Source organism: Malus sylvestris, chromosome 5 (assembly GCF_916048215.2).
Source record: "Malus sylvestris chromosome 5, drMalSylv7.2, whole genome shotgun sequence".
Classification (NCBI taxonomy): domain Eukaryota; kingdom Viridiplantae; phylum Streptophyta; class Magnoliopsida; order Rosales; family Rosaceae; genus Malus; species Malus sylvestris.
Window position 1 is genome coordinate 41,885,553 of NC_062264.1, and position 25,987 is coordinate 41,911,539.

A 25,987-nucleotide genomic window follows, 5' to 3' on the forward strand; every position below is an offset into this window, starting at 1 on the left:
AATAAGACAAAAAGAAATGGCCCATACAGGTCTCGAACCTGTGACCTTCGCGTTATTAGCACGACGCTCTAACCAGCTGAGCTAATAGGCCGGTTGATGTTGTGTTCGCTTTTTCTGAATTTAATTGAACGAAATTGTCGGAACGATAGAAGTTTCCTGGTTCAATAATTTTAAGAATCATACAGTTACTACCCTTTTGATTAGAAATTCTCCTAAAGCTTGTCCACTGGATAAGATCTGATCGATGGTTGTCGTTGTGGGTAGTTGGGTTGTTGCTGCTAGTGCTTCGATTGGTTGCATTCTACTCTCCAAAAGTATGTGATGCATGCAATCTTGGTTGAATTACACCTCCTTAAATTATTGGTTTCAGAAGAAGCCTCTCATCAACTCATCCCAAAAGCACTTCCATCTTCAAAAGTGCAGTACAATGACAAATCAAATCAAATCACATCAAATAACATTTGTCCCTACCATGCAAGTTGCAACGTGCAACAACAAAAAAGAAGAATTGGTACTTAAAACTCAAAAGCATGTAATCAGGAACTTAATTATAAAACAATCTGGTACATTAATTGTTATAAAACGATTAGTTAGAATTTTTTAAGTTTATAACCAATTTTATTATTATTTTTTATGTACCGGGTCGTGTTTTCGTAACACTAAAAAAATTTTCCAATTTATCAATTAAACCATTTCATTCACTTTTTCGTGAATTTCAAAATCGAAATGATGGTAGTAGGATGCTGAAATCTTACCATTGACAAAATGAGAAAGAAATGCATATTGACTAGTATATGATTGTGAACTATGAGCTTTTATATAGGCTAAATTCAATGTTTAAAGTTAGGGTTACAAACAAGAACATGTACATCATGGAAAGAAAACATCGCCGCTGACGAAATTAGTTATCTTATTTCTCCAAAATTTTCATTTATATTCTATGCTAACGTCTATCCAAGAAGTCACGTTATGTACAATATCATTTAGTTGCTCCCATTCCATGCATATAAAAGCCACCGCAGATGGCATGCTATTCAGGTCACTATCAAAACTCTAAATGCTGTATCATGCACTCCGTCTGTTGGAAACCCTTTTCTTCTTCTTAACCAGTATATTAATATTTCTCTTAGTTTTGGCACCCATGGCATCTGCAAGTCGAACCTACCCAACACCAAATGTACCGGATTATAAAAGCCAAGGCGCTTCGGAGAAGCCTGCAGCTGTGCCTCGGCTGGTGCTGTTAGATTTGCAGGAGAGGCTAGTGGCTGTTTTTCATCATGTTCTTTCTAAGCGTCCTGTCCCGCCTTCTGGTCCAAGTCATAGGAGTAACAAGGCTCCTAATTCCTCAAGGCATTTGTTATAAATTAGTCCATGATTTAGCTCAGTAGTTGTATTAGTTTGTAGTTTTTTGCTTGTGGCCTTATCTTCCGATATGGAAGGAAAATGAGGCCTTGAACTTTTGTGGGTTTCTCCAGCCCTAATTGAATGTACCAGGAACATGTCTTATTCATAATTTTAATATAATTTTTTATTTGTAATTTAGATTTTGAACAAATAGTCAGTTATAGGTTCTACAAGACCGACTTGTTATCAATTGCAATCCTGTTCAATCTCAGCCACTAAATCTGCATGTATGAGTGCATTGAACTTGGACGGAGATGCATACCTTTGAGAGAGTGAATTGAATTCCTTTTGCCATTTTTTGGTTACTTTAAAGGAATCGAATCTAACACTTTTTATAATCATCTCACCAGTCAAACAAACCCCTAAAGCTAAAGTTAATTGATGTTGCTCAAGTAAGTTTTTATATCGGTGTATGGATAAACACTCTTAATAAATGCGACAAGCCCCTTGCCACTATTGTTCAATTAGGTTCACTTACACCACACGTCTTGTACAACTCTAAACTAAAAAGTCAACCCACCAAAATATCCAGAGGTGGCGCTACCCAATGTAGGTCGCCACTGGTTAGTCAATGGCCGTCAGCTGATGACAAATATGGGAGCCATGCTTGCACCCACACTTTTATTTGGTTTTTTTTTTTTCTTATATATTTCGATTATATTAATTCAACTTGAGCAGCGCTTGTGCATTATTGATTTGGAAACATAATTAATCTATATGCCAAAAATCACAAACCAAGTGGAGGCATTTTGGTTCTATGATCAGGTCTAAATTAACGAATGAGTGCGCGGTTTTATGGATTCCTTGAGTTGGTTTACAAAAGCCAAGAGCCGGTTCGATATTCTTGAGCCTTGGTTTAGTCATTTTTTACGTTGTCTAATCAAATTGAAATTGAGCGAGGTTGTGTAACTTGAGTACTAAGATTATGCACCGAGGTTTTAAGTTTGATTTTTCTTTCTTCCATATAGGTTTTGAACAAATATTTATCGATTCACATGAAGTGATTTTAAGTTTGACTTTTCTTCTTCATTATCACTTATATATAAAAATAAATAAATAAATAAACCCAAAAAAAAATTGAATGTTAACAGAGTTCCTTATTTATTTATTATTATTTCCTGTAGAAGTGGCTATTCTTTCATTAACATGACAACAAATTGGGCTGCCAAATTGCGAATTTTGATTTTTGAAAGTTCCTTTTTCTTTTCCTTTCTTTTGGGTGACATTCCAAGAAAGCCAGAAGAAATAGATGTGAATAGACTTATGAGTGAAACTTGCTTGATCTTAGAATTTAACAAGCCATGACTTTGAATGTTAATAGATATTCTACCCAAGAAAGCCAGAAGAAAGAGATGTGAATAGACTTATGAGTGAAACCTGCTTGATCTTAGAATTTAACAAGCCGTGACTTTGAAAGTTAGTAGATATTCTTGGAGAAAATAATAAAGTTGTAGACTCTAATGAATATTGTGCATGCTTATCTGATCCAAGCTACATAGTCAATCATGAGGATTAGGATAAGAATAATACTATATAGACTAAGAGCTCGTTTGGATATACTTTTCAAATGACTGAAAATATTTTTAGATAAAATATTTTTTGGTTCTAAAAACACTTAAAGTGCTTTCTGCAAAAAGTAAGAAGAAAGAGATGTGAATAGACTTATGAGTGAAACCTGCTTGATCCTAGAATTTAACAAACCGTGACTTTGAAAGTTAATAGATATTCTTGGAGAAAATAAGAAAGTTGTAGACTCTAATGAATATTGTGCATGCTTATCTGATCCAAGCTACATAGTCAATCCTGAGGATTAGGATAAGAATAATGCTATATAGACTAAGGGCTTGTTTGGATATACTTTTAAAATGACTAAAAGTGATTTTAGAGAAAATATTTTTTGGTTCCAAAAGTACTTAAAGTGTTTTCTGCAAGAAACACCAGTTATGTGCTTATTCTAGTAAGTACTTTAAGTGCTTTTCCAGAGTTTACTTGCATTTTTACTAAGGATTAGTTCCAAAAATATTTTCACCAAAAACACTTTTAGCATTTTAAAAACACATCCAAACGATCTCTAAGTGTTTGTTTAGAAGTGCTTTTAAAATAACTGAAGCGTTTTCGGAGAAATTGATTTTGAGTTCAAAAAACATTTTAAGTGTTTTTTGAAAGAAGCCCCAAATATGTGTTTCTTGCAAGGAGCACTTCAAGTGTTTTTTCATGGTCCATTTGGATTTTTACTAAGGATTAATTAAAAAAAAATCACCAAAAGCGCTTTCAATCATTTTAAAAGTTCTTCCAAACGAACCATAATTTTTCAGACTAAATTTGTAAACTATGTGATGCACCACCAAAATAGTTTACAAAAACCACGTCATATAAGGATAATGCTATGTAGACCAAATTGATGTGTCACCAATAGAAAATAAGCACGTTAATCAATACTTAAGTAATAATTTAATCACCAACAAATATGTTATTTGATTTGCAAATGTAGTTTAGAATTTAATTTCTCTAGCATTACCCCATCATATAATTTACAAAATGTGATTTAAACACATGATCTCTCTAACATTACCCATAAGAATAATATATACCCATCGTATACGTCTTTCTACTTATTTCTCATTCAATTAATGGATGTGTGTCTTTGCAAGTGGCACCCTTAGACCTAAATTGTATCTTCCTTATGGACGTGATTGCAAAACACGTTTAGTTTATTTGAAAAACACTTCAAAAATTCCCAAAAAAAACCATGCACATTATAAATTTTATTATGACAAAAATGCTATTTGTAAATTTCTACTTGGTCGTGAATGCAAAGGGGGAAATTTTTTAGTATATCCAGAACACGGAATGATATATCACATGTTATCGTATAAGTGGAAAGAAGTTTTATTTTCAAGTGTCTCTCAATTTATATAATGATATGTAATGTACCAATCCGTATTTCAAGCACACCTAAAAAATCTCACCAATACAGGAGCCCTATGCCAAATGTCATTTTATTAAGGAAACTTTAACAAAAAGCTCATGGTACTGTTTATTTTAATGAAAAACCACATTTTTACGCTAAAAAGTCAATAACGATATTATTCACTTTACCCTTTATTTGTGCTTATCGTTAAAATTCAAAATTTTCAAATCATTTTAATTAATTTTCCTTTTTATTATTTATTAAAGAGCATCCAACAACCAGTCGGCTTGTGAGGGTCCTGCTTCAAAAGCAAGTCCCAAAAACGCGCTTTTGCATTTTCTGTCACTTCTCTTTCACCACCTTTAGAGCCAAATGGCATATACCATTTTACACACCATCTCTCCACCATTGTTACTATTTATTTACATTTTTTTCCAACACTAAATGATAATAATTTATTTTAATTCAACTTCCAATGAAAGTCTTATATGTATCCCCACCCAATTAATAAAAGAGAAAATCTCTATTTTAGGAACTTTTTGTTCGTTTTGGTAATGATCTATTTGTAGAACTTTGGCAAAGAGACCATAGTGTTATGCTCAACACTTTTTGCTACTTAAATGAACAAGAATTACAGAAACAACTGACGTTAGAACCTCCACCACCCACTTAGAAAAAATAATTATAGCTTATGAAATCATCAAGAATTTGGAGAGCTCTTAAATAGGAGATGCCAAATTTAACCAAATGCAAGTCAAGAGCTCTTAATTAGGAGATGCCACATTTAACCAAATGCAAGTCAAGGTCTGAGTTTGATCTCCTTTGCATCCGAAGTTCCGAGTTTGATATCTCATTACTCAAGAAGAAACCAATAATCCTTGTTCCTCTCTTACCTTTTACTTATATACCATTCTTCATCTGTTTTCTCGTTGAAAATTCGCAGAACTATCTTTCAACGGTGATGACAACATATTAAACAAAAAGAAAAGAGGGGAGCCCAAGTATAATAAATAATTTGAGCAACATTACAAATAGGATCTTGTAAAACACTGTCTTTATAATATTTAAAGGGATGCAGATATTATAAAAATGAATCCCAACAAATTAAAGAAAATGAAATAAATAACATCTACACTGTCTATACATTTCTCTTCAACTCTTTAAATTTTATACCTAATCAAGCTCCAAAATTGGAGTGATATATAGAGAATTGAAAACTAATGAAAAAAATATACGAAACGAATAGTTATGAATGTATAACTGGTACAAATCAATGACCGACGCCGGGGCTGGGAACAGACTGCGCCAGGATCCGATTTTGTACGACGCTAAGATGGCGGGCAATGAGCTTTTCGTTGACGACGACGGCGTGACCCTTCTTGCTTGGGGTAGAAGCTGGCACCTTGCCCTTCGGAAGGGCACTTAGAAACAGAGAAGCCACTTTCTTTTGGTTCTCGGCATCGTCCTTTACATCCAAAAGCTTTCTGCTTTCTAGAGTTGACACAGATGAGGCCATTGCCACTAAGAAAATCAGTGCCAAAGCGGTCAGACGAGGCATGGTAGCCAAGAATGTAGAGAGGGCAGGAGGGAGGGAGGGAGAGAGAGAGGGAGAGTTGAGAGATTTGGGATTGTGGGTTTTGTGCAGGTTGAAGAAATGCTGATGGGGGATTGGTTTCATTGGGTTAGGCCATGTATATATATAGTAGTAGGGTTAGAGAGAGAAAGTCGTGTACCCCGTGGCGGCTAGAGAGAGAGAGAGAAAGAGAGAGGAGCTTACTGAACAAGTTTGCCTGAGTCTACAGGGACAGGGAGGTGGCCAAGTCAATATCAAGTTGGAAGAGAGAATCAGGTTAGTCGGAGGAAAGTGGCAATAATGTCATTTCAAACTATGTGGGAGACTTGAGAGAGTGAGAGAGGAGGCCGCGTGGAGGAATTGGAGACCGGTTTGGTGGGTGTGAGCTAAGCCGCCGGCCATATTATCTTCATTTTCTTGGTAATTTTCATTTGTTGAAAACACATGCACCGTCAAATACCAACACCTTCCCTCCAAGTTAATGCACCCCCGGCTTGGCTCAAGTATAATCAGCTGACACCCGGGGCTAGCCAATTTGTCTTAAATAGAGTATCTTATTTGAGGGCTGATTTTGCACTCTTTTATTTAGCGAACTTTTAAATTGAATGAATCAAAAGAAAAAAGTTTAGAATGAGAAAAACCTCGGCTAAAGTTTGCATAGAGATACAAAAAATATGTAATTCGAAAAATATACATAGAAATTAAAGTGCGACTATGTGAGATTAATACTCTTCATTATTTAAATTACATGTTTCTTCCTTTAAAAAGACAATTTTATTTGTGATTAATAGAAGTAGATTTAAGTTCATAAGTACTTATCTGATTTTTTTATTACACTCGTGATGAATTCAATTCAATGTGAGTTAAGGCATTCAAGTTGAAAGGATTATTACTTCTTTCTTTTATATTGATCATATAATCTCTTCTGGTGCTAATAAATGGCCAAGGGAAGTTGGAATACCATCCTAAAGGAAAATTCTTTCACTCCTAAATTCATTAACTAAACCCAATGTTAATTAAAGAGCTAAACCTTTTCAATAGAGCTTCCAAAACATCTTCTTAAAAGTTAATTATTTTTCATTTCTTGAACATAGGTTGGCGAGGTATGGAGTAATGGCGGCGCAAGAGCTTATTCAGTTTGGGGAATCTCTAAATTTTATTGTTGATCTTCTGTTAGAGGATACTCATATTATGTAATTGTAGGGTGCGAGACCCAAATGAAAGCACCTCGCTCTTTGTGTGTGTGTTCTTTCACCTTTTTATTGAAGAATATCGTACATTTGTCAACAAGAAAAAATATTTCTCATTTCTTTAAAACTTACAAGGGATAACTTTCTTCTTTGCAAAGAAAGCCACTACTAGACATAGTGGATATTTATGTGTTAACGTTGCAAAGACATTTCTATATAAGGAGAAAGCATTTATTTGAGTGCTGCTTCAATGAGAGAGATTTTTTAATGTGTCTGAAATACGGGACGGTAAGTCACTTGTTATTATACAATTGATGAAAAGTTTTTATTTTCAAGTATTCCTTCAATTATATAAAAATATATGGTATACCACACCGTATTTTATGCACATTGAAAAATCTCTCATTCAATTGAGCCCTCATGTACTATAGTAATTATATTATGAGACTGAGATGTTGCAAGAGTTTATGAAAAGAAGGTAATTTATTTATTCTTAAATCAAGGTAATGAGGTGCGAATAAAATCTACTTCACCATAATCTATACCATAATGTTTATTTAGTAATAGTATAACACAGAAAAATATAAAAGTGAAGGTTGTGAAAAGCATGGGACCTGCCAAGCGCAGCCGAGCCATTTGTTTTGGAAGCAGAAGCTTGGCACTTTGTGGGGGCGGTGGGTGGGGAGCTCGTGGATAGGTGGACTCAGTCAAAGCCGTGAAGCTGAAGAGCAAGGAAGATCCAAATGGTCCCTCACAAACCCAATTCCTTTTTACGTGGAAATCTTAGAGAAGAAAAATGGGGACGTGATTCAACGGTCTCACACTCGTGACATCATAAGTTACTAAATTCAAACGTGATTTTCAAGTACTAAAACTGCATCTTAAAATTTTAATTAAAAAGGTATGCTGCTTGAAAATAGTTTTACAGGGCATAAAAAAATACACTCCCATCTTTAATCCTATAACTAGAATACAAAACCCTCCTAATCAGAATTGAAGACGATCATATGTATTTCAAATAAGGGTTTAACTAAGATGTCTCTTTTAACTAAACCATACTAATCAGAATTGAAGACGATCATATATATCTCAAATAAGGGACAACTCTCAGCACGTAGATGGTGATTCCTTAAAGCAGAGCTGCAACATATGTTTAATTCATTCTTGATTATTTTGGCCATGCATGCATGCATACTGAAATCGAAAGGTGCAAAATATTGACTGAGAGTTTTCAATGCTCTGGAAAGAGAGAACAAACGAACGTGTGCACTGCAAAGCAAAAAATACCCAAATTGGAAAACTATCATAAATAGAATTCAAACTAATAGTACACGTTCAACTTAATTTAAAGGGTTGGATTTAGCAACAAACAATATACGGTTCAAAATATATGTTAGCTCCTTCTTCAATTGTCAAATGCAGCTCAAACATCAGTTTCATCTTTTTTAGGTTATCTTACAGTCAGTACAACTTGGACTAACCACATGTACAAGTCCCCCTTTAACAGCTGTGGCTCAAAGTTACACGTTTTAGGTGAACGTTTTGTACCCTGAAATCCCTAGTCATTTTGCATTGTAATTTGTTCTTGTTCCAAATTGTCAGGTCATTGTTTGAGGTGAAGCAATCATATATAGTTTTAATGTTGTGAGTACGGAACGAGAAGTAGTAAACCAATAAATTGTCATATCATTTGTCACATGGTATTTGGAATTTTTGCCCCTTCTCTAACATTTTCTTTTATAAGGGAAATTTAATTTGTTGGTCTCAGCAAATGCAAATGGAATATTATTAAATGGCATTCATACCTTATGAGTCACAACATTCCAGCTACTAGCTAGACCAAATCATAGAAGTGCCCCATTAAATAAATGTCACAAAGAAAATGCTTACTTAGATATATGAATTTAGGATATACATTTTTTTTCTTCATGTGCTGAAACTTTATGTTGTATGGTCAGACAATAAACTTTTTGGGCCATGGGAGCAGATAAATCTTCTAATGAAAATACCTGAGCAGCTGACATGGGTGAATGATTTAAGGGTTGTTTTGTTGACATGGTGCCCTGCACATGCATTTCTTCTTCCTTGGGCCATTCTATGCCGACAATGCAGGAAATTCAGCACCATACTACTGTGACTTCTCTATCTCTTGCATTTTTGGCTTATGTTTTTCTGCGTAATGTAGGTAGTATCATGCAGATTTGTTTTATGCAAAGTAAGGTAGCTAGCATTAAGTCAACAATTTTGATATGGTTTTGTCTGTTATGGGCATGCATAATCAAATTGGCCATGGGAAACCTCAATATGTTTTTGGTTTTAATTTATTTTGTAATATTTATGGAAGTCGATATTTATTTTTGAAATTAGGGTTTAGGCAATTGATGGTGTAACAGGAACAGTATTTGAATGGATGAGGAATTGAACTGTTAGTATTCACGTATTAACCTATGCTGAAAAATAATTATTCATTATTAACCCGAAGTATGATAATTATTTACTTGCGAAACCCAAATTATTTGCTATAATTTCTGCATATTGAGAGTCATGCTTGCCATGAAAAATAATTGCTCTCATATGTATGTGTCGAAATTAGGTGATAATGCTTTGCATGTTCATGTTTTCAATCTGTTTAAATAAAAATATATAAACAAAAACCAATGAAAATTAACAAAGCAAAAGGGTCCTACAAAAACCAAATAAACGGTTCACGAGATATGATATACAAATTAATTAGGAGCAAAAAGAAGTAGACCCATAAGGGTTTGTCACAAGAAAATGCATAACATCTTTTGAATATCCTTCTCTTGAGCTTTGAAGTTTGGACGAATAATATTTTAATCAAATTGATGATCCGTCTAATGGTGTATCATTTGAGAGTTGTTTGCTGACTTTCGATCTATACAAAACAAATGCAAGTTGATATGGCTGATACCAGCTTTTATCCTCCGGCCAACATCATTGATCAGTGCATATAATTTATGACATGCATAGTCGAATGCAAGTTAGTGCATGTCTACCATATGAAGAGCATAGTGGCCGATGAAATTGTCGATTGGAGCTATAATATAGATCTTGGGTACTATTATTTTGAGAATCTTCCTGATTGAATTGAAACTCAGTTATTTGATGATATGACGGGAGTCCCTAATACTCGAACTATCTATAATAACTCTTTTAGCTAGTTTTTTTGGATGATCCACCCCTTATGTTACCAAAACAAAAAACGAATGCAAGTTGAGGCTGAATTACAAGTGGCCAATTACCCATGCACTACGTGTTCAAAGTAGATGGAAAAATAATAGGCAATGCTCCAAGGTCAAATAATGAAAATTAATTAAGAAATAATATAGTTATTACTCTTCTATATGTGATCTTAACACTTCCACTAAAAATAATGTTAAAGAATTTTCACGATTATCTTTAGTCCTATAGCCTCCTAGGTTTAATTAGTTAATTAATTAAGTAAGTAAGTCAAACTTTGTTAATAATGTTACACTACGACTGTAGTCCACGTCTCGCACATATCATTGACCTTAGGCTGCTAACAAAAGATAGGACATTGCGATGGAATTATTGGATTCTTTGATCTTTGAATTATTATCCCTGTATTATATTAAATAATCAATTAGTTTAGGTGGTTCTGGTTGCATAATAATACTACAAAATTGATAGCTACCCCAAGGCATATATGTTATAATAATATTCCATGGCATCGGCATTCTGCAGCAGTCCCACGAAACCGCGTACCAACAACTGCTAACAATATTACTTTCTAGCTATGAGATTTATGCCAAAACCTAAACAGCTAATTAACTAAATCCAAAAGATTTAATTCTGGTTCCTCCTTAATTAAGTACTGTACGTCTTAATCAACCATGACTTGCATGTATAAAAGACATACACATACGTACATGCTCACACATACTGAAATACCGTACCCCACAGGAGCCCGCAGCGACGGCCGAGCCAAGTTTGGTTGATTCTCGCCGGCTAAAATATAAAAACAAAACTGAATATACAATCAATTAATATATAACGTCATGCAGAAGTCATATATATATATATATAGACATTGCAACTGTAAGTGCCTCGATCATCAATTGTGTCACATATTTCTTAAATATTTGGTGTGTGTATATATATATTTATTTATAGTGGAATATTGATCAAGTTCTTGTGCGAATCTCAGTCAAAATTAATCCCACGGCTGTTCACACTTGTTAGGAATGTTGGCTTTCCTTGCTGCGTTGCTGCTATGGAAATTGATTCGATCTGTTGATACTGGATAACTACTGGAGTCTGGATGGTTGCAAACTTGCAGGGCGCCAAAAGTAATTAATCCAAAGAAAAGGTCATGGCCATGTGATCCTGGTTCATCTTATGAAGAAAATTTTCTTCCTAGTTAATACATATATATTGCCACACTTTGCCACAAATACTAGAAAGAGCTCCTATATGCAACATTAGTCAACAGAAAAAATCATGAGAATCAATGAGAAGTTTTCCGAATGACATGTTTATTTGCTAGGAATTGGTAGACTTAGGAATTAATAGAGGATCAATGAGAATCAGTTCAACTATCCAGGAATTAAAGAGAGACTTAAAATAAATAAACAAATAAAATAAAAGAATTGAAAAATGAGAAGATGGTATGACGCTACCTATCCTCGCCTGTTCAGTTGATGCCGTACTACAAATTCTAACATGAGGAGTCAGTAGCATCATTATCAATCCTCCCATTATTCTTCATTTTTTTAATTTTTTAATTTTTTCCTTTTGATAACACCAGATTATTGTATTTATGTTATACAAAATGTACTTATCGGTGTAAATCTCTAAGAATTCAAGTTTAAACACTTGAAAAACAATGATATAAAAGTTAAAATTAAAGAATTTTGAATCTAAACAAATGAGTTCAAATACTAGTATATTATACTTACCTCCAACTGTGGTTCCAATGGTGCTGACGTCCACCTGCGCGCAATTGGTGGCTGGTGGCCGGAGTTGGAAACACTCTAAAATCACTGGATGCACACTCCTCAGTTCTCCACCAAGATGACAAATTGGAATTTCTCATGAATTGTAATTTTTTTTTAAATTTCGCATTGAAAACTCGTTGACGCCAAAAATTGAGGCTACATTAAGGTACTTTCAGTCATGGAAATCGATCTCTTAGAAAATTAAATAGTGTTTAAGAAAATTTGTTCCCTTTTTTATGTTTTTCATTAAATTGCAATTTCATCAGTTTGAGACTCTCTTTAAAATGAGCTTATCAAAAAACTCATTTTCAATTAATCACTTTTGAATCAGACATCTAGTTGATCTCATTCCAGGTTTTGGAGATATTTGATTAGTACAGTGGGAGCTCATATGGTCTTTATAAGTAACGAAGCATGCATGGGGAAATAAAAAGTTGTAATACAATACAATATCATTCACCCATATTGTAAACACGTAAATTAATAATCCTATTTGATGGTGTGACTGTCACACTACAAAATTTCTCAAGCAGTCGAGGGCCAATTTGGTTATGCAGATTAAACTGTATGATTATTGGGCTTTGGACACTGGGTAACTGATTCGAAGTGGGCTGGCTTTACATGACACCTCCGGGGATTCGGACTGGCACAAACAATAGTTTGTTAATAAGGTAAATGTTTTTCTCGGACTCAGTATGGTTCACTGTGATTAGAGAATAATGTAATTCCAATTTGTATTAGTAAGGTACATTGTTAAACAATAAACATTTTAGTTCCTAATGCAAATTGGAAAATCGTATCGCTGCACACTAAGTATACTGACGACTAAGCGTCAACTAACTCTTTGTCTAGTGACACTTCTCTTCGTAATAAAAATATTCTTAATTCGAGTTAACTCTAGATTGTATATGCACAATGCATGGAGAAGGAGCCACGTCCAAGTTCCAACAAAGAAAGTAGCAGTTAGTGTGGCCCCTTACTTATTCAACCCTTGTATATGTGGTGTGTATTTACTCCCACAAATATCCATCATCACTACACAAGAAAAAAGCAACAAGATAAAAACCCAGAAGAGTCTGGAATTCAGTTTCCAACTCTCGCTGGAAAATTGGAAATGGAATTAGGTGCCATTAATCTGTCGTCCCCTTTGTCTCCATCAGCCCTCAGAATTCAGGTAAAATAACCTCATTATTTTACACTCCCGCTTCTGCTTGTTTCTTATCTGCTAATGTTTCTATGAATTGCATGACTAGAAAAGTAGACATTGTGGTGTTTTTGTATAGAGTTCAAATTTTTCATAGCCAATCAAACCAGCTAATTTGGGAGGTGGTTTTTAAAGTTTTGTGTAATTTCATTGCCATGTCTGCTTACCAAGATTCTGATAGGCAAAAGGTTTAATCTTTTCCCCGGATGAATTAATAGGCAAAGGCTTAATCTTTTCCCCAGATGAATTTTATTTTGTAGTAAGTAAACGAGTACAACAACAACAACAACAACAAAGCCTTTTCCCACTAAGTGGGGTCGGCTATATGAATCCTAGAACGCCATTGCGCTCGGTTTTGTGTCATGTCCTCCGTTAGATCCAAGTACTCTAAGTCTTTTCTTAGAGTCTCTTCCAAAGTTTTCCTAGGTCTTCCTCTACCCCTTCGGCCCTGAACCTCTGTCCAGTAATGACATCTTCGAACCGGAGCGTCAGTAGGCCTTCTTTGCACATGTCCAAATCACCGGAACCGATTTTCTCTCATATTTCCTTCAATTTCGGCTACTCCTACTTTACCTCGGATATCCTCATTCCCAATCTTATCCTTTCTCGTGTGCCCACACATCCCACGAAGCATCCTCATCTCCGCCACACCCATTTTTTGTACGTGTTGATGCTTCACCGCCCAACATTCTGTGCCATACAACATCGCTGGCCTTATTGCCGTCCTATAAAATTTTCCCTTGAGCTTCAGTGACCTATGACGGTCACACAACACGCCGGATGCACTCTTACACTTCATCCATCCAGCTTGTATTCTATGGTTGAGATCTCCATCTAATTCTCCGTTCTCTTGCACGATAGATCTTAGGTAGCGAAAACGGTCGCTTTTTGTGATCTTCGCTAGATTGCTCCGGTCATTAGTATGGATAAGTATATAAATGGATAGAGATAGGAAAGCGAACACAAGATGTACGTGGTTCACCCAGATTGGCTACGTCCACGGAATAGAGGAGTTCTCATTAATTGTGAAGGGTTTACACAAGTACATAGGTTCAAGCTCTCCTTTAGTGAGTACAAGTGAATGATTTAGTACAAATGACATTAGGAAATATTGTGGGAGAATGATCTCGTAATCACGAAACTTCTAAGTATCGGAGTGTGGTATCGTCTTGACGTGCCTTATCTGTCTCATAGGTATATGGGGCATCTTCTCTGGAAGTACTCTTCCTCCATCCAGGGGTGGTATCTTTAAATGGTGGAGATGCACAAGGTAATGTATCAATTTCACTTGAAGCTTACTTGTAGTTTCAGGCTTGGTCAAGCGCGATACAAACCATGTAGTAGGAGTCCCCCAAGTCGCCGAGCTAAGGGATCTGCTGAAAGAGGTGACAGACAAGGTAAGCAATCATAGCTCCGGCTGATTGTTCACAGTCTCCCTATCTTGCAGGCAACATGAAGGATAAAGAGAAGAAAATGAGAAGAGATGATATGGGATACTTTTGCTTTTGAAGAAGTAACTTTCCACAGGCTTATTCTTGAACTGAGCTGGAGGGTTTTCTGGTTTCCTCCAGAGTATAAGGCCGACTGAAGAATTTGAGGGTCAAAACAAGTCCATCAAATCTAGAGTACGTTCGACCCTGCTGATATGGGATACTTTTGCTTTGACAGAGTAATGGATGTATCGGCACGTGTGCTGTTACGCTTGTCTCCACATGCTTCCTTGTATCCTTCTCCCTTGCCCTATCTGTTCCTCAGGCAGATGCGGTATCTTCCCTGGAAGCATAAGATGTTGAAGATGAGTACTCGAGAGCAATGTCAGGTAAGTAATCAGGTAAGGGGTTCCAGGCAGTCAGTTCCTGGCTGGAAGCTTGATTCCAAGTACTGACTGATTGCTCTCTTTCTCCTTGTCTTGCAGGTAAGAACAAGGTCAAAGTAAAAGACAGGGAAAAAGCATGATATGGGATACTCTTGCTTTTAACCCTGATGATATGAGATATTCTTGCTCTAGTATAGCTTGTTTGCAGAGGTATTATCGGGGGGAAAGAAAGCTGAATATTTCGAAAGGCTTCGTTAGGAGTGCCCTCTCAGATATGAGGAAGGGTTGAGCATTTTTGCAGGTCTGCCTGTCCGTTGGGGATGGAGGTCGACATATATAGGAGTCTCCTTAACAACAAGTAGTAATGTTATTCCTTTACCCTACTTGGTCATAGCACGGTAGTGGGAGCTGTCAGCTTCACATGTTTTAACGCTGTCAGAGCACTTTGAAAAAGTGGTTTGTGGTATCTGGAAAGCTGATGTTGCGTGTGAAGATTACAGACAGCTTTATCCAAGGAGATCCGGCTCTTGAAGTTGGGAAAGTGTTGCCTCTTCGGTTTTCGAACAAGCAATCCTATCGAGGATCTGACTCTCGAGATTCGGAGAACGATGCCTCTTCGATTTTTGAGAAAGCAATCATGCTGGGGGTCTGGCTCTCGAGATTCGGAGAGCGGTGTCTCTTCGATTTTTGAGAAAGTAATCATGTTGGGAGTCTGGCTCTCGAGATTCGGAGGACGGTGCCTCTTCGATTTTGGAGAAAGCAATCTTGTTAGGAGTGTTTTCTCGAATGTGAGTAAAGGTTGGACATGTTTGCTAGTCTACCTTGCCACGAAGCACAGAGGTTGACACACAAGGACTTTCCAATTATCCAGCAATGGTACTGTTCCTTTACCCTCTTCGATTTTTGAGAAAGTAGTCATGTTGGGAGTCTGGCTCTCGAGATTCGGAGGACGGTGCCTCTTCGATTTTGGAGCAAGCAATCTTGTTGGGAGTGTTTTCTCGAATGTGATTAAAGGTTGGGCATGTTTGCTAGTCTACCTTGCCACGAAGCACAGAGGTTGACACACAGGGACTTTCCAATTATCCAGCAGTGGTACTGTTCCTTTACCCTTGTGGGTAATAATATGGTAGCTAGACCTTCAAAATTTATGTGTCTAAACTTTGTTAGTGTTGTTTCTTTGCTATTCTTTTACCCTTCTTGGTCAGAGCGATGTAGTGGGAGCTGCAAGCTTCACGTGTTCAACTTTGGCAGAGAACTTTGGCAAAGTTATCTGTGGTACCCATGAGCTACTGTTGCGTGTGGGAAGTGGGTGATTGAACAGTAAGACTCATGTGCTTTCTACTTCACCAGAAGTCTTCGACCGAATGCCCATAATTTCCGCAAAGCTGAGTGTGCGTGTGACAGGTGCTGACAAGGCTGGAAAAGTAGGTGCCTCTTCGATTTCTGAGATCGGCCCTTGTGGTCTCTGAGCAGCCCAGCTTTTGAGAAAGCAAGCGCCTCTTCGATTTCTGAGATCGGCCTTCGTGGTCTTTGCGCAGCCCAGCTTTTGAGAAAGCAAACGCCTCTTCGATTTCTGAGATCGACCCTCGTGGTATCTGAGCAGCCTTGCTTTTGAGAAAGCAAACGCCTCTTCGATTTCTGAGCAGGCGCCTCTTCGATTTCTGAAGCTCCGTCGAGTGCAGATTTTTATAGGGGCTAGCATTAAGTTCCAAAGCACACTTGAATCTCCACCAGTAGAAGCTCCATTCTTGCACTTCTAAGATCTTGATTTGTCTGACCTCTTCTCTCTTCAACACCTTTGAAAATGTCTGGCCCCTCCGACCGTCGTTTTGACTTGAACCTTGTTGAAGAGGCAGCCCCGCCTTCTCCTGACAACATATGGCGTCCATCCTTCGTCTCCCCTACTGGTCCTCTTACCGTTGGGGATTCCGTGATGAAGAATGATATGACCGCTGCGGTGGTGGCCAGGAACCTTCTCACTCCCAAAGATAACAGACTACTTTCCAAACGGTCTGATGAGTTAGCTGTTAAGGATTCTCTGGCTCTCAGTGTTCAGTGTGCAGGTTCTGTGTCTAATATGGCCCAACGCCTATTTGCTCGAACCCGCCAAGTTGAATCATTGGCGGCTGAAGTGATGAGTCTCAAACAGGAGATTAGAGGGCTCAAGCATGAGAATAAACAGTTGCACCGGCTCGCACATGACTATGCTACAAACATGAAGAGGAAGCTTGACCAGATGAAGGAATCTGATGGTCAGGTTTTACTTGATCATCAGAGATTTGTGGGTTTATTCCAAAGGCATTTATTGCCTTCGTCTTCTGGGGCTGTACCGCGTAATGAAGCTCCAAATGATCAACCTCTGATGCCTCCTCCTTCTAGGGTTCTGTCCAGTACTGAGGCTCCGAATGATCCCCCTCCGGTGCCTTCTCTTTCTGGGGCTCTACCGACTGCTGAGACTTCTCCTAAGCAACCTTTGTGAAGGCTCCCTCTTGTTTGTTTGTTTTGACTTATGTATATGTACATATTTGTAGCTTATCGGGGATATCAATAAATAAGCTTTCCTTCATTTCAACGTATTGTGTTAAATACACCAAAGCCTTCTTCGCTAAGTTCTTTGAATTTTCTTTTGTTGAAGCTTTGTGAGTGGAGCATGTAGGTTGAGGTAGTGTTCCCTTAATTTCCTGAGTGGGGAAAACTTCTCGATTGGAGACTTGGAAAATCCAAGTCACTGAGTGGGATCGGCTATATGAATCTTAGAACGCCATTGTGCTCGGTCCTGTGTCATGTCCTTCGTTAGATCCAAGTACTCTAAGTCTTTTCTTAGAGTCTCTTCCAAAGTTTTCCTAGGTCTTCCTCTACCCCTTCGGCCCTGAACCTCTGTCCCATAGTCGCATCTTTTGAAAAAAAAATATAAGGACATCTGCATAAATAGAAGAAGTTACAAACTTTTAATAAAAAATATAACTGGGAGGACACTAAACAGACAATAAACTGCGGTTATTGCTTATTGTTTCCTTAGTGTCTTCCCAGGTTTAATTTTTATTTAAAAGTCTGTAAGTGATCGGTGATCCCCGAAATTATAGTTTGTTTTCTCTTGATTATTGAACACTTGGTACTTGGTTCAGAGTGTTCAACTAATTCCAGTGAGCAATTAGAACAATTTTACTGTTATTTTACCTGCATTTCTACGTGAAGTAATGGGGATTGTCTTTTGATCAATTCGACGTTCAACTTCATTTCAGCTCAGCCGAGCTTGAATTGTACCGATTATCATGTATAAACTGCAGGAAAATAGCTAGTGAATCTTAATTGCCAGGACTTAATTACTTGATGGCTTGATATTGCAGGATTTTTCATCACCTGTTGGTAGGAATCATTTTAAAAAATCTTTACATCCTCAGTTGCTGTGCTCTCCACTTCCTAAACCCTTTCTTCAACTTAATGACAGACCACACAGTTTTCTCTACCAACAAAACACTGATAATCTCTCTACGAGAACGTATAGAAGATACATATCAGCAGAAGCTGGAAAGCAAAGTTGGGACTTGACTAGATTCTTGAAAACAATATATTTCTTCAATGAACCGCCCTCTCCTGCTAAGGTTGCACACTGCTAAAGTTTTTGACATTTCTAAAACAGAAAAGTGATCTTGTTTCATCTAACTAGAATTTGTTATTTGTGAAGTTTATTGAGGCTTTAATTCAAAAACTATCCGGCCCATCACCTAGTAAACCAGAAAGGAAAATGGAAACTTCTGGCATTGTCCTAGTGGCTGGAGCAACCGGTGGTGTAGGTCGAAGGGCAGTCAACATCTTAAGGAAGAAAGGATTTTCAGTTCGAGTATTGGTATTCTGCTCTTGCCTTATTGTTGCATACTTGTTTCATACTGTTTTTTTTTAATTTTCAAATCACCTGTACTGCTTAAACTTTCCTTCCTCAATTTTTTGTTTTTCATATAAACTCTCTCAGGTTAGAAATGAAGAAAAAGCTCGGCAGATGTTAGGCCCAGATATCGACTTGGTGAGCTCGCAACCTTGTATATTAAATTTCCTTGTTGGAATTAGTTATGAGATTCCTACCTTTAGTGGTGATACTTTATGGTGAAGAATCAGACTCATTTGTACAAGACTTATTCAATGGTTGTGGTGTCTTGATGCATGCTACAAGTATATTGTACAAATTGTGGTTGTGGTTTCATTTTTTTATCTTTTACATTGTCAACGGCAACCCTCTTTTATTTCCCGGAAAATGTCAGGTTGTTGGAGACATTACTAAGGAGAGTACGCTAGTTCCTGAGTACTTCAAAGGTGTGAGGAGAGTGATTAATGCGGTTTCTGTCATTGTTGGTCCAAAGGAAGGTGACACTCCTGATAGGCAAAAGTATAGTCAGGTATGTTCTAAAGGCCTTATCTTTGATGCCTTCAAAGTTCATTTATCTTTCTTAAGCAAGCACTTAACAAGAAAAATTTGTTTTGAACAGGGAATCAAGTTCTTTGAACCAGAGGTGACGAACTGATTGCCTACATTTTGTATTTGGAGCCAGAAATTTCTTGAATATAAAGTTTAATTTGGACACGAATAATTATTTTACTTATGTTATGTGTGTTAATACAATTATATAAACATGTTCTTCTTTGTAACGCATTGGTTGATTGATGGAAGCAGATAAAGGGGGATTCACCAGAAAAGGTGGAGTACATTGGGATGAAAAATTTGATCAATGCTGTAAAAGGAAGTGTCGGACTTCAAAATGGGAAAATACTTTTTGGATTCGAAGGTATACTCTTCTGAACGGTGAAAACGCTGATTACAATCCTCGCGGCTGTCTTATACTAGGTCCAGTTACTTTAGTTGGAAATATAGAAAGCTCTTTCGGAAAAGGGAAAAAACAGGGGGAGAATTTAGGTTTATATGAAATATAGCAGGGGAAGCAAATGGTGAAAAACTTTTATTATACTTGTTAAAAATGCAAGGGAAGATGCTCGAATTTTCTAGATATGGAAGTTAACTGAAATCATCAATGCTTGTAGGTGCTCATATATGTAAATGTTCTAAGGTACCAAATGAGATCCCTTCTTTTGTTTGTAATTTGCAGGTAATAGTTTTAAGGAAATGGCTTGGGGTGCTTTAGATGATGTTGTGATGGGTGGAGTGAGTGAAAGTACATTTCAGATTGACCGAAACGGTGGTGAAAATGGTGGACCAACTGGACTTTTTAAAGGTCTGCTCTATCCAAACTTTAGAACTTTTGTCTGTGTGTTGCCTTTCTAGTGGTGATTCAAGCAGATCGACAATGTTTGATTTTTTTCTTTATTTATATTTGGATGAATTTAGTTAACGTTTATTTATTTGGTATGTCTCCTTCAGGGGTTGTTTCCACTGCAAACAATGGTGGTTTTTCTAGTATCAGAACAAAGGTAAATAGCAATGTTTTCTTCTGACTTGTACCTAAATTCTGCACCAAGATTGTTACCGCCCTTTGAAGTTCGTAAGTTGCTTATTATCTAGTGATGAATATGCTTGTTTTTAGAATCTACCAACAGCTGAGGATCTCTCTGGATATGATGGCTTGGAGCTACGCCTTAAAGGTGATGGTCGACGCTATAAGCTAATTGTTCGCACAAGCAGTGATTGGGATACTGTTGGTTACACAGCAGGTTTTGACACTGTTGGAAACCAGTGGCAGACAGTAAGTAACACACTACCCTTTGATTAACATAAACAATGTGATTAATTTCTAAAACTCCATTAAAAATCTTTCAAATTCCTTCCAGGTACGCGTACCATTTTCTTCTTTGAAACCAATATTTCGAGCACGAACTGTATCAGATGCACCACCGTTTGACCCGAGCAACGTTGTGTCGTTGCAGGTACAATTTCTGCAGCCATAACGTTCACGTTATTTTAGTCTGTTATTTCATTTTTCTTGCGTCTATGTTTACCGATGATATTCAAAATTATGGCAGCTCATGTTTAGCAAGTTTGAATACGATGGGAAACTAAATCCTACTTTCGTGGAAGGCCCATTTCAGCTCCCATTATCAAGCATACGGGCATATCTAAAAGAACCTATAACTCCCAGGTTTCACGTTCTTTTCTTCTTCTTTTTTCGAACTATTTTTCAAGGACAGAACATAATTGATCTGCTAGGTGCACTTTCTGGTTTAGTATTTAACTGATCTCCTTGCTTTGAGTCCAATGTAGGTTTGTACATGTAGGTTCTGCAGGAGTCACCCGACCTGAGAGGCCTGGACTTGACCTAAGTAAACAACCTCCCGCTGTTCGCTTGAACAAGGAATTGGATTTTATCCTTACATACAAGTTGAAGGTTTCCTCCTAATCCAGTGCAATCTGTTTGATAATTTGACTTATGTTGGGCTTCAACATTTTATTGCATCTTAGTGTTATGCTGCTATTTACATGTAGCAAGTAGAGTTTTACGATTTAGCTCTTACAATTTTCTGACATTTGAAAGTTTTGGAACAGGGGGAGGATTTAATACGGGAAAGTGGAATACCATACACAATTGTGAGGCCTTGTGCATTAACCGAGGAGCCTGCCGGAGCAGATCTCATTTTTGATCAAGGAGACAATATAACGGTATAGTTAAAGGGAAGATCAGTATTCCCTTTTGTTTGTGATGTATTTAAGTCTCTTTGCTTTGCTTTTGCACGTCAAGTTCGTCAACTATCTGATGGGAATAGTATTCCAAAGAATACTGCCGGCATTGGGTTCTTGGACAGCAGATAATCGTAGATGGCATCTTCCCCTTCTGAATGTGACGATTTACATTATGTATACAGGGTAAGATTTCAAGAGAGGAGGTTGCTCAAATTTGCGTTGCTGCTTTAGAAAGCCCGTATGCAACTGGCAAGACATTTGAGGTCACACCCTTAATACAGTGCTGTTTCTACATTGTGTTATACCATTCATCAACTTTTGCAGATTATGACATACTTATAACTCCTTTGCAGGTTAAGAGTGTCATACCATTTAGCCAGCCATTTACAGTGGATCCCGAAAACCCACCTCCTGAGAAGGACTACGATGTTTACTTTAAAACTTTGAAAGATGGAATTACGGGAAAGGAAATCTTGGAACAAGACCCTGTACCAGTGTAATGCTGCATGTATAGAGCTCTGCTATCAACATTAACTCTGTAAGTAAAAAAATGGAGCATAATATGTTAACAATTTCGGTCTTATAACAGATAATTTTTCTCATTTGGAGTTTAAAATAAAGCTACATCCAGCCATTAAATTCCGCCATATATGTCATACATAGATGTACTCTAGAATTGTCGTTTTCAATATAGCATTTCCTTGTAACCGCTGCCCTTTTAACTTAAGGCTACCTCCTGTCTTTCTCATTGCAGGTGTATATACTCGTAGCAGATGAAAGGCAGAGGATTCTGTAGGACCATCAAAGCAATCAAAGATTATAGGGTTCTTTAGGACCATCATAGCAGTGTTAACTTTGAAATTATAGCCTTTGATCATGAGGTCCAAATCTCCTTATATATAAAGGTTTGAAGACTTTTTTCAACATCAGTTTACTTTGTACACGAGTAGCTTTTATTATATTTTCTAATGATATTCAATGAGATTATAAGTATATAGAAAAATGGATCCTTTTTTAAATTCTCTCCTCAAACCCTACAGTCTCTGGACCATCCTGAACTGAGAGGAACAAGGTGAGGAGAAAATATTTAGTAGGACAGTCTGCTAGTCAGGTCACTCTCACTAAGGGTGGGCCTTTGTGCATTGGAAGGCATGCTTGTGTATAGTGGGGGCTTATTCCATTGTGTGTGTACCTCAACATCCAGTTAATCGTGCAGCCCTATATAAGTTTTTTCCAGAGTGAGGTCTCATGTACGAGAGTAACTTACCTATAACTAGAAGGCTCAGATGTCATAGTGGCAGTATCTCAAGCCAATTAAACACTGCTATGTGAGAAAGTTAAGACACATTACACTATTTGAATAGTTTGTGATACTGTCGCAAAATCGTGGCCTAATTTATCGGTAAGATATTCTCCTCATGTAGCTGGCAGGTATGAATTGAAGGCTCTTGCCTTTAAATTTCTCTGTACAATGTAAGCTTTGATGAATGCTCTTGCATCTAAGTTTCCTGACCTTGTCATGCTAAAAGTAGACATCTGTTTGTAGAATTGGAATATATGTCTTGGACTGCGAAGCATTGATGCCACATGCAAAATAAGCCTTGGGCGCTGGATCACTGCATGATATTTACATATACGATCTCGAGGATATTATTCCAATTGTTATTGAATGCAGAAACTGCAATTTGAGGACCCTATAAGCCTGTCTCAGTGAGCTGTGATTTTGGGATACGTTTCATGACCTCACTAATCACAACATGGTAATTAATGTTGGAAGAAACTTACCTACATCGAGAAGTCATCGTTATAGTATAAAGTGATTCATAGAGTATCATGCATTTAACTTTTTTACATAGCAGATATCATTGATTTGTAATACAGCTTAAATAACATTTCTATTTGACAAGATGATTAGTTTAAAATATCACCGCAGTGATATTCCTGTGACATAGCGGTCCTTCTCATTGATATGCGTTGTTCAATAAGAAATCATTCCCTTTTTTAGCCGTGGGGTTTGAACCTTCCCTCCTAGGTAATGTCAAAACTTTCACCTTGTAACCGACACATTAGCTAAAATTTATCATAGGACATAAACTTTCATAACCCAATTTCTCACTCTCCCAATGTTCGAATCTTCCTTCCGGATACAAATATATTAGCAATAGTTTTCTACTCCTAGGTACATTAACATTTCTCATGACATTTATGTATATGGAATTACTAACTAATTGAACACCTAATATGCAAATTACACAACTTCCCAGTCGAATCTTCCTTTCGTATACAAATACATGAGCAATAGTTTTCTACTCCTAGGTGCATTAACATTTTTCATGACATATATGTATATAGAATCAATGGTTAATTGAACAACTAATATGCAAATTACAGAATTTTCTAATTTTGTAAACGAAATTAAAGACAAACAAAAAGAAAACTTAAAGAATAAAAAGGCTAGATGCCAAATATTTGTATTCTCTAAATATTCTTTTTCCTTTTCCTTTTTTGGTTGTAAAAAAGGAACATTTACATGATAAAGTAAAAGAATAGTGAAAAATGGGGTTGTCTGTTTCTTCTTCCTTGTTTGATTTGAATTGGTTTCTTGACCTGCAATTCTCATAAATGAAGTCAGGATGGCTTCAAAATATCCTTCAAGAACACCAGCATCCCTACAAAATATCAGACAAAAACATACATAAAAAACCAAGCGTGAAACAACCTAAGCGCGATACAGAAGCACAAAAGTAAACCAATCACACAAACGAAACAAGAAGCTTAGCAACTCACCCGAAAACAAGCTTTATCGTGTCTTGCAGAAGGAGCATCCGTTAGGGTTGAAAGTCTGGCAAGCATTTCTTGGTCAGTGACGATTTTTCCTTGAGAGCTCAGGAACACCGTACGCCGGACCAGAGGAGACCACAATCCGCTCTGCTCGTAATCAAAGTCGAACTCCGTGGCATCGAAGAACTTCTGCAGAAGTCGATCAGAGGTAGATTTTGGGACCAACTGCACAGTTGGACAAGCGGAAAGAGGACACGTGTCAGGCAACCCAGGTGTGGACGAAGAAGAAGGAGAAGAGAGCTCAGACGCAGTACCAGAAGGCATTTGGACAAATTGGAACCAAGAGTAACGGAACTGGAAAGATGAGGAACTTATAACTTGACAAAAATAATGTGTGTGTATAAAGGGGAAGTGTGGTAAGAACGTGTATGGCTGTATGCAATCATAGGGGGAGATCGTGGATGCTACGATACTTATGTCTTTGTTTATGTGTTTCAATATCTGGTAGCACTCTTTGTTTTTTTAAGCTAAATAGTCGCTGGAATTTGAAAAGGTTTGCTTTAGAGAGATGCTAGAGGAGTAATATATTAAATGAGGTCTATAAATATTGGTTCTGTAGTTCACATCACAAGGTGCTTAGCCTGCTTATATACGTATAGGGCCCGTTTGGGAATAATTTATGTAGGAAGCTGTCGTACTTGTGCAACATATGGCGGAGGTAGAGTGGATCGAACAATAGCTTGACAAATGTAAAACATCGAAGTTAATCATGCTTTACATATTACTTTCAAAGTTTCGATGGGAGCTCACAATATGCTGTTTTAAAGTGAACAGCATCGCGAGTCAAATAATTCAATATCACGTCAATCAACTTAAACCTTAATCCGCTGCGAATGGACACGGTGGCACACATAAATCAGTTGTGGGTCTACTTCATGGGACACCCAACTAATTTCCCAACGCTTGCATAATTCATGGTTGGTGTGAAAGATTGTCTGGTTGGTGAGGAAAGACCCCAAATTATATTTTTGGTGCAATTTCAGGCAGAAAAACTGTTTCTATATGACATAGTTGAATGTATTATTTCCTTGGACCAACATCCGTAGAGTATCAGGCACCTTTTGAGTGGCCATGCTATACAAAGAAAACTTTATTGTACAACAATGTATATCATACAACGGTCGTAGATAGAATGGATTTATCTTTTTTCTGATGTATGACGATGATAATTATTATTGTTGAATTTGCAAAGTGATGTAATGATAGAAAGATGCTACTAGTGATGATTAAGTAGCGCGGAATGAAGATCGATCACTTTGGTGCTGAAAACAGTGTCAGTTTTCATGCTTTCAGAAACTTTATCAAAAGGGAACGATCATGAAAAAAATGTGAATCATTATTACAAATCAAGAAAAGGCAGCAATAGAAATATCACAATCTCATTGTAGTCATTAGCTAACATGGTTCACGATTTCACCATAACATATATAACCCGTAAGTGTCACAC

The 25,987-nt window shown here is 37.1% G+C and overlaps 3 protein-coding genes, 1 long non-coding RNA gene and 1 other non-coding gene across 7 annotated transcripts; 1 reads left to right on the plus strand and 4 right to left on the minus strand.

Annotated features, from left to right (window-relative positions):
• Positions 1–17: 17 nt before the first annotated feature.
• TRNAI-AAU (transfer RNA isoleucine (anticodon AAU)) lies at positions 18–91 on the minus strand. The gene has a single exon. It is a non-coding gene; the product is annotated as a tRNA-Ile (tRNA).
• A 5,196-nt stretch (positions 92–5,287) lies between these two features.
• Positions 5,288–6,008, minus strand: LOC126621064 (precursor of CEP14-like). The gene has a single exon (XM_050289431.1). The coding sequence runs from the start codon at positions 5,991–5,993 to the stop codon at positions 5,586–5,588; it is 408 nt and encodes a 135-aa protein (XP_050145388.1). The 5' UTR covers positions 5,994–6,008; the 3' UTR covers positions 5,288–5,585.
• Positions 6,009–13,057: 7,049 nt separating this feature from the next.
• Positions 13,058–23,646, plus strand: LOC126621771 (protein HIGH CHLOROPHYLL FLUORESCENCE PHENOTYPE 173, chloroplastic). Of its 3 annotated transcripts, none has more exons than XR_007623186.1 (18): positions 13,058–13,231; positions 18,425–18,679; positions 18,763–18,924; positions 19,048–19,098; positions 19,334–19,468; positions 19,559–19,582; positions 19,744–19,855; positions 20,174–20,299; positions 20,446–20,495; positions 20,609–20,767; positions 20,853–20,948; positions 21,045–21,160; positions 21,283–21,406; positions 21,565–21,678; positions 21,882–21,962; positions 22,053–22,237; positions 22,454–22,604; positions 23,246–23,646. XR_007623186.1 is itself a non-coding variant. In XM_050290350.1 (17 exons), exons 1-16 carry the CDS (start codon positions 13,172–13,174, stop codon positions 22,197–22,199), a joined length of 1,812 nt encoding a protein of 603 aa, XP_050146307.1. In that variant the 5' UTR covers positions 13,058–13,171; the 3' UTR covers positions 22,200–22,237; positions 22,454–22,718. The 3 variants fall into 3 exon arrangements, 1 of the variants encoding a protein (XP_050146307.1); XR_007623185.1 differs by lacking the exon at positions 23,246–23,646 and adding an exon at positions 22,740–23,227; XM_050290350.1 differs by lacking the exon at positions 23,246–23,646 and having other exon boundaries at positions 22,454–22,718.
• LOC126621776 (uncharacterized) lies at positions 14,258–17,965 on the minus strand. The gene is made up of 2 exons (XR_007623187.1): positions 16,115–17,965; positions 14,258–15,898 (listed from the first exon to the last, which is right to left on the minus strand). It is a non-coding gene; the product is annotated as an uncharacterized LOC126621776 (long non-coding RNA).
• Positions 23,647–24,046: 400 nt separating the features above from the next.
• Positions 24,047–25,003, minus strand: LOC126621775 (uncharacterized). The gene is made up of 2 exons (XM_050290355.1): positions 24,487–25,003; positions 24,047–24,368 (listed from the first exon to the last, which is right to left on the minus strand). Exons 1-2 carry the CDS (start codon positions 24,802–24,804, stop codon positions 24,351–24,353), a joined length of 336 nt encoding a protein of 111 aa, XP_050146312.1. The 5' UTR covers positions 24,805–25,003; the 3' UTR covers positions 24,047–24,350.
• Between the last annotated feature and the right edge of the window lie 984 nt (positions 25,004–25,987).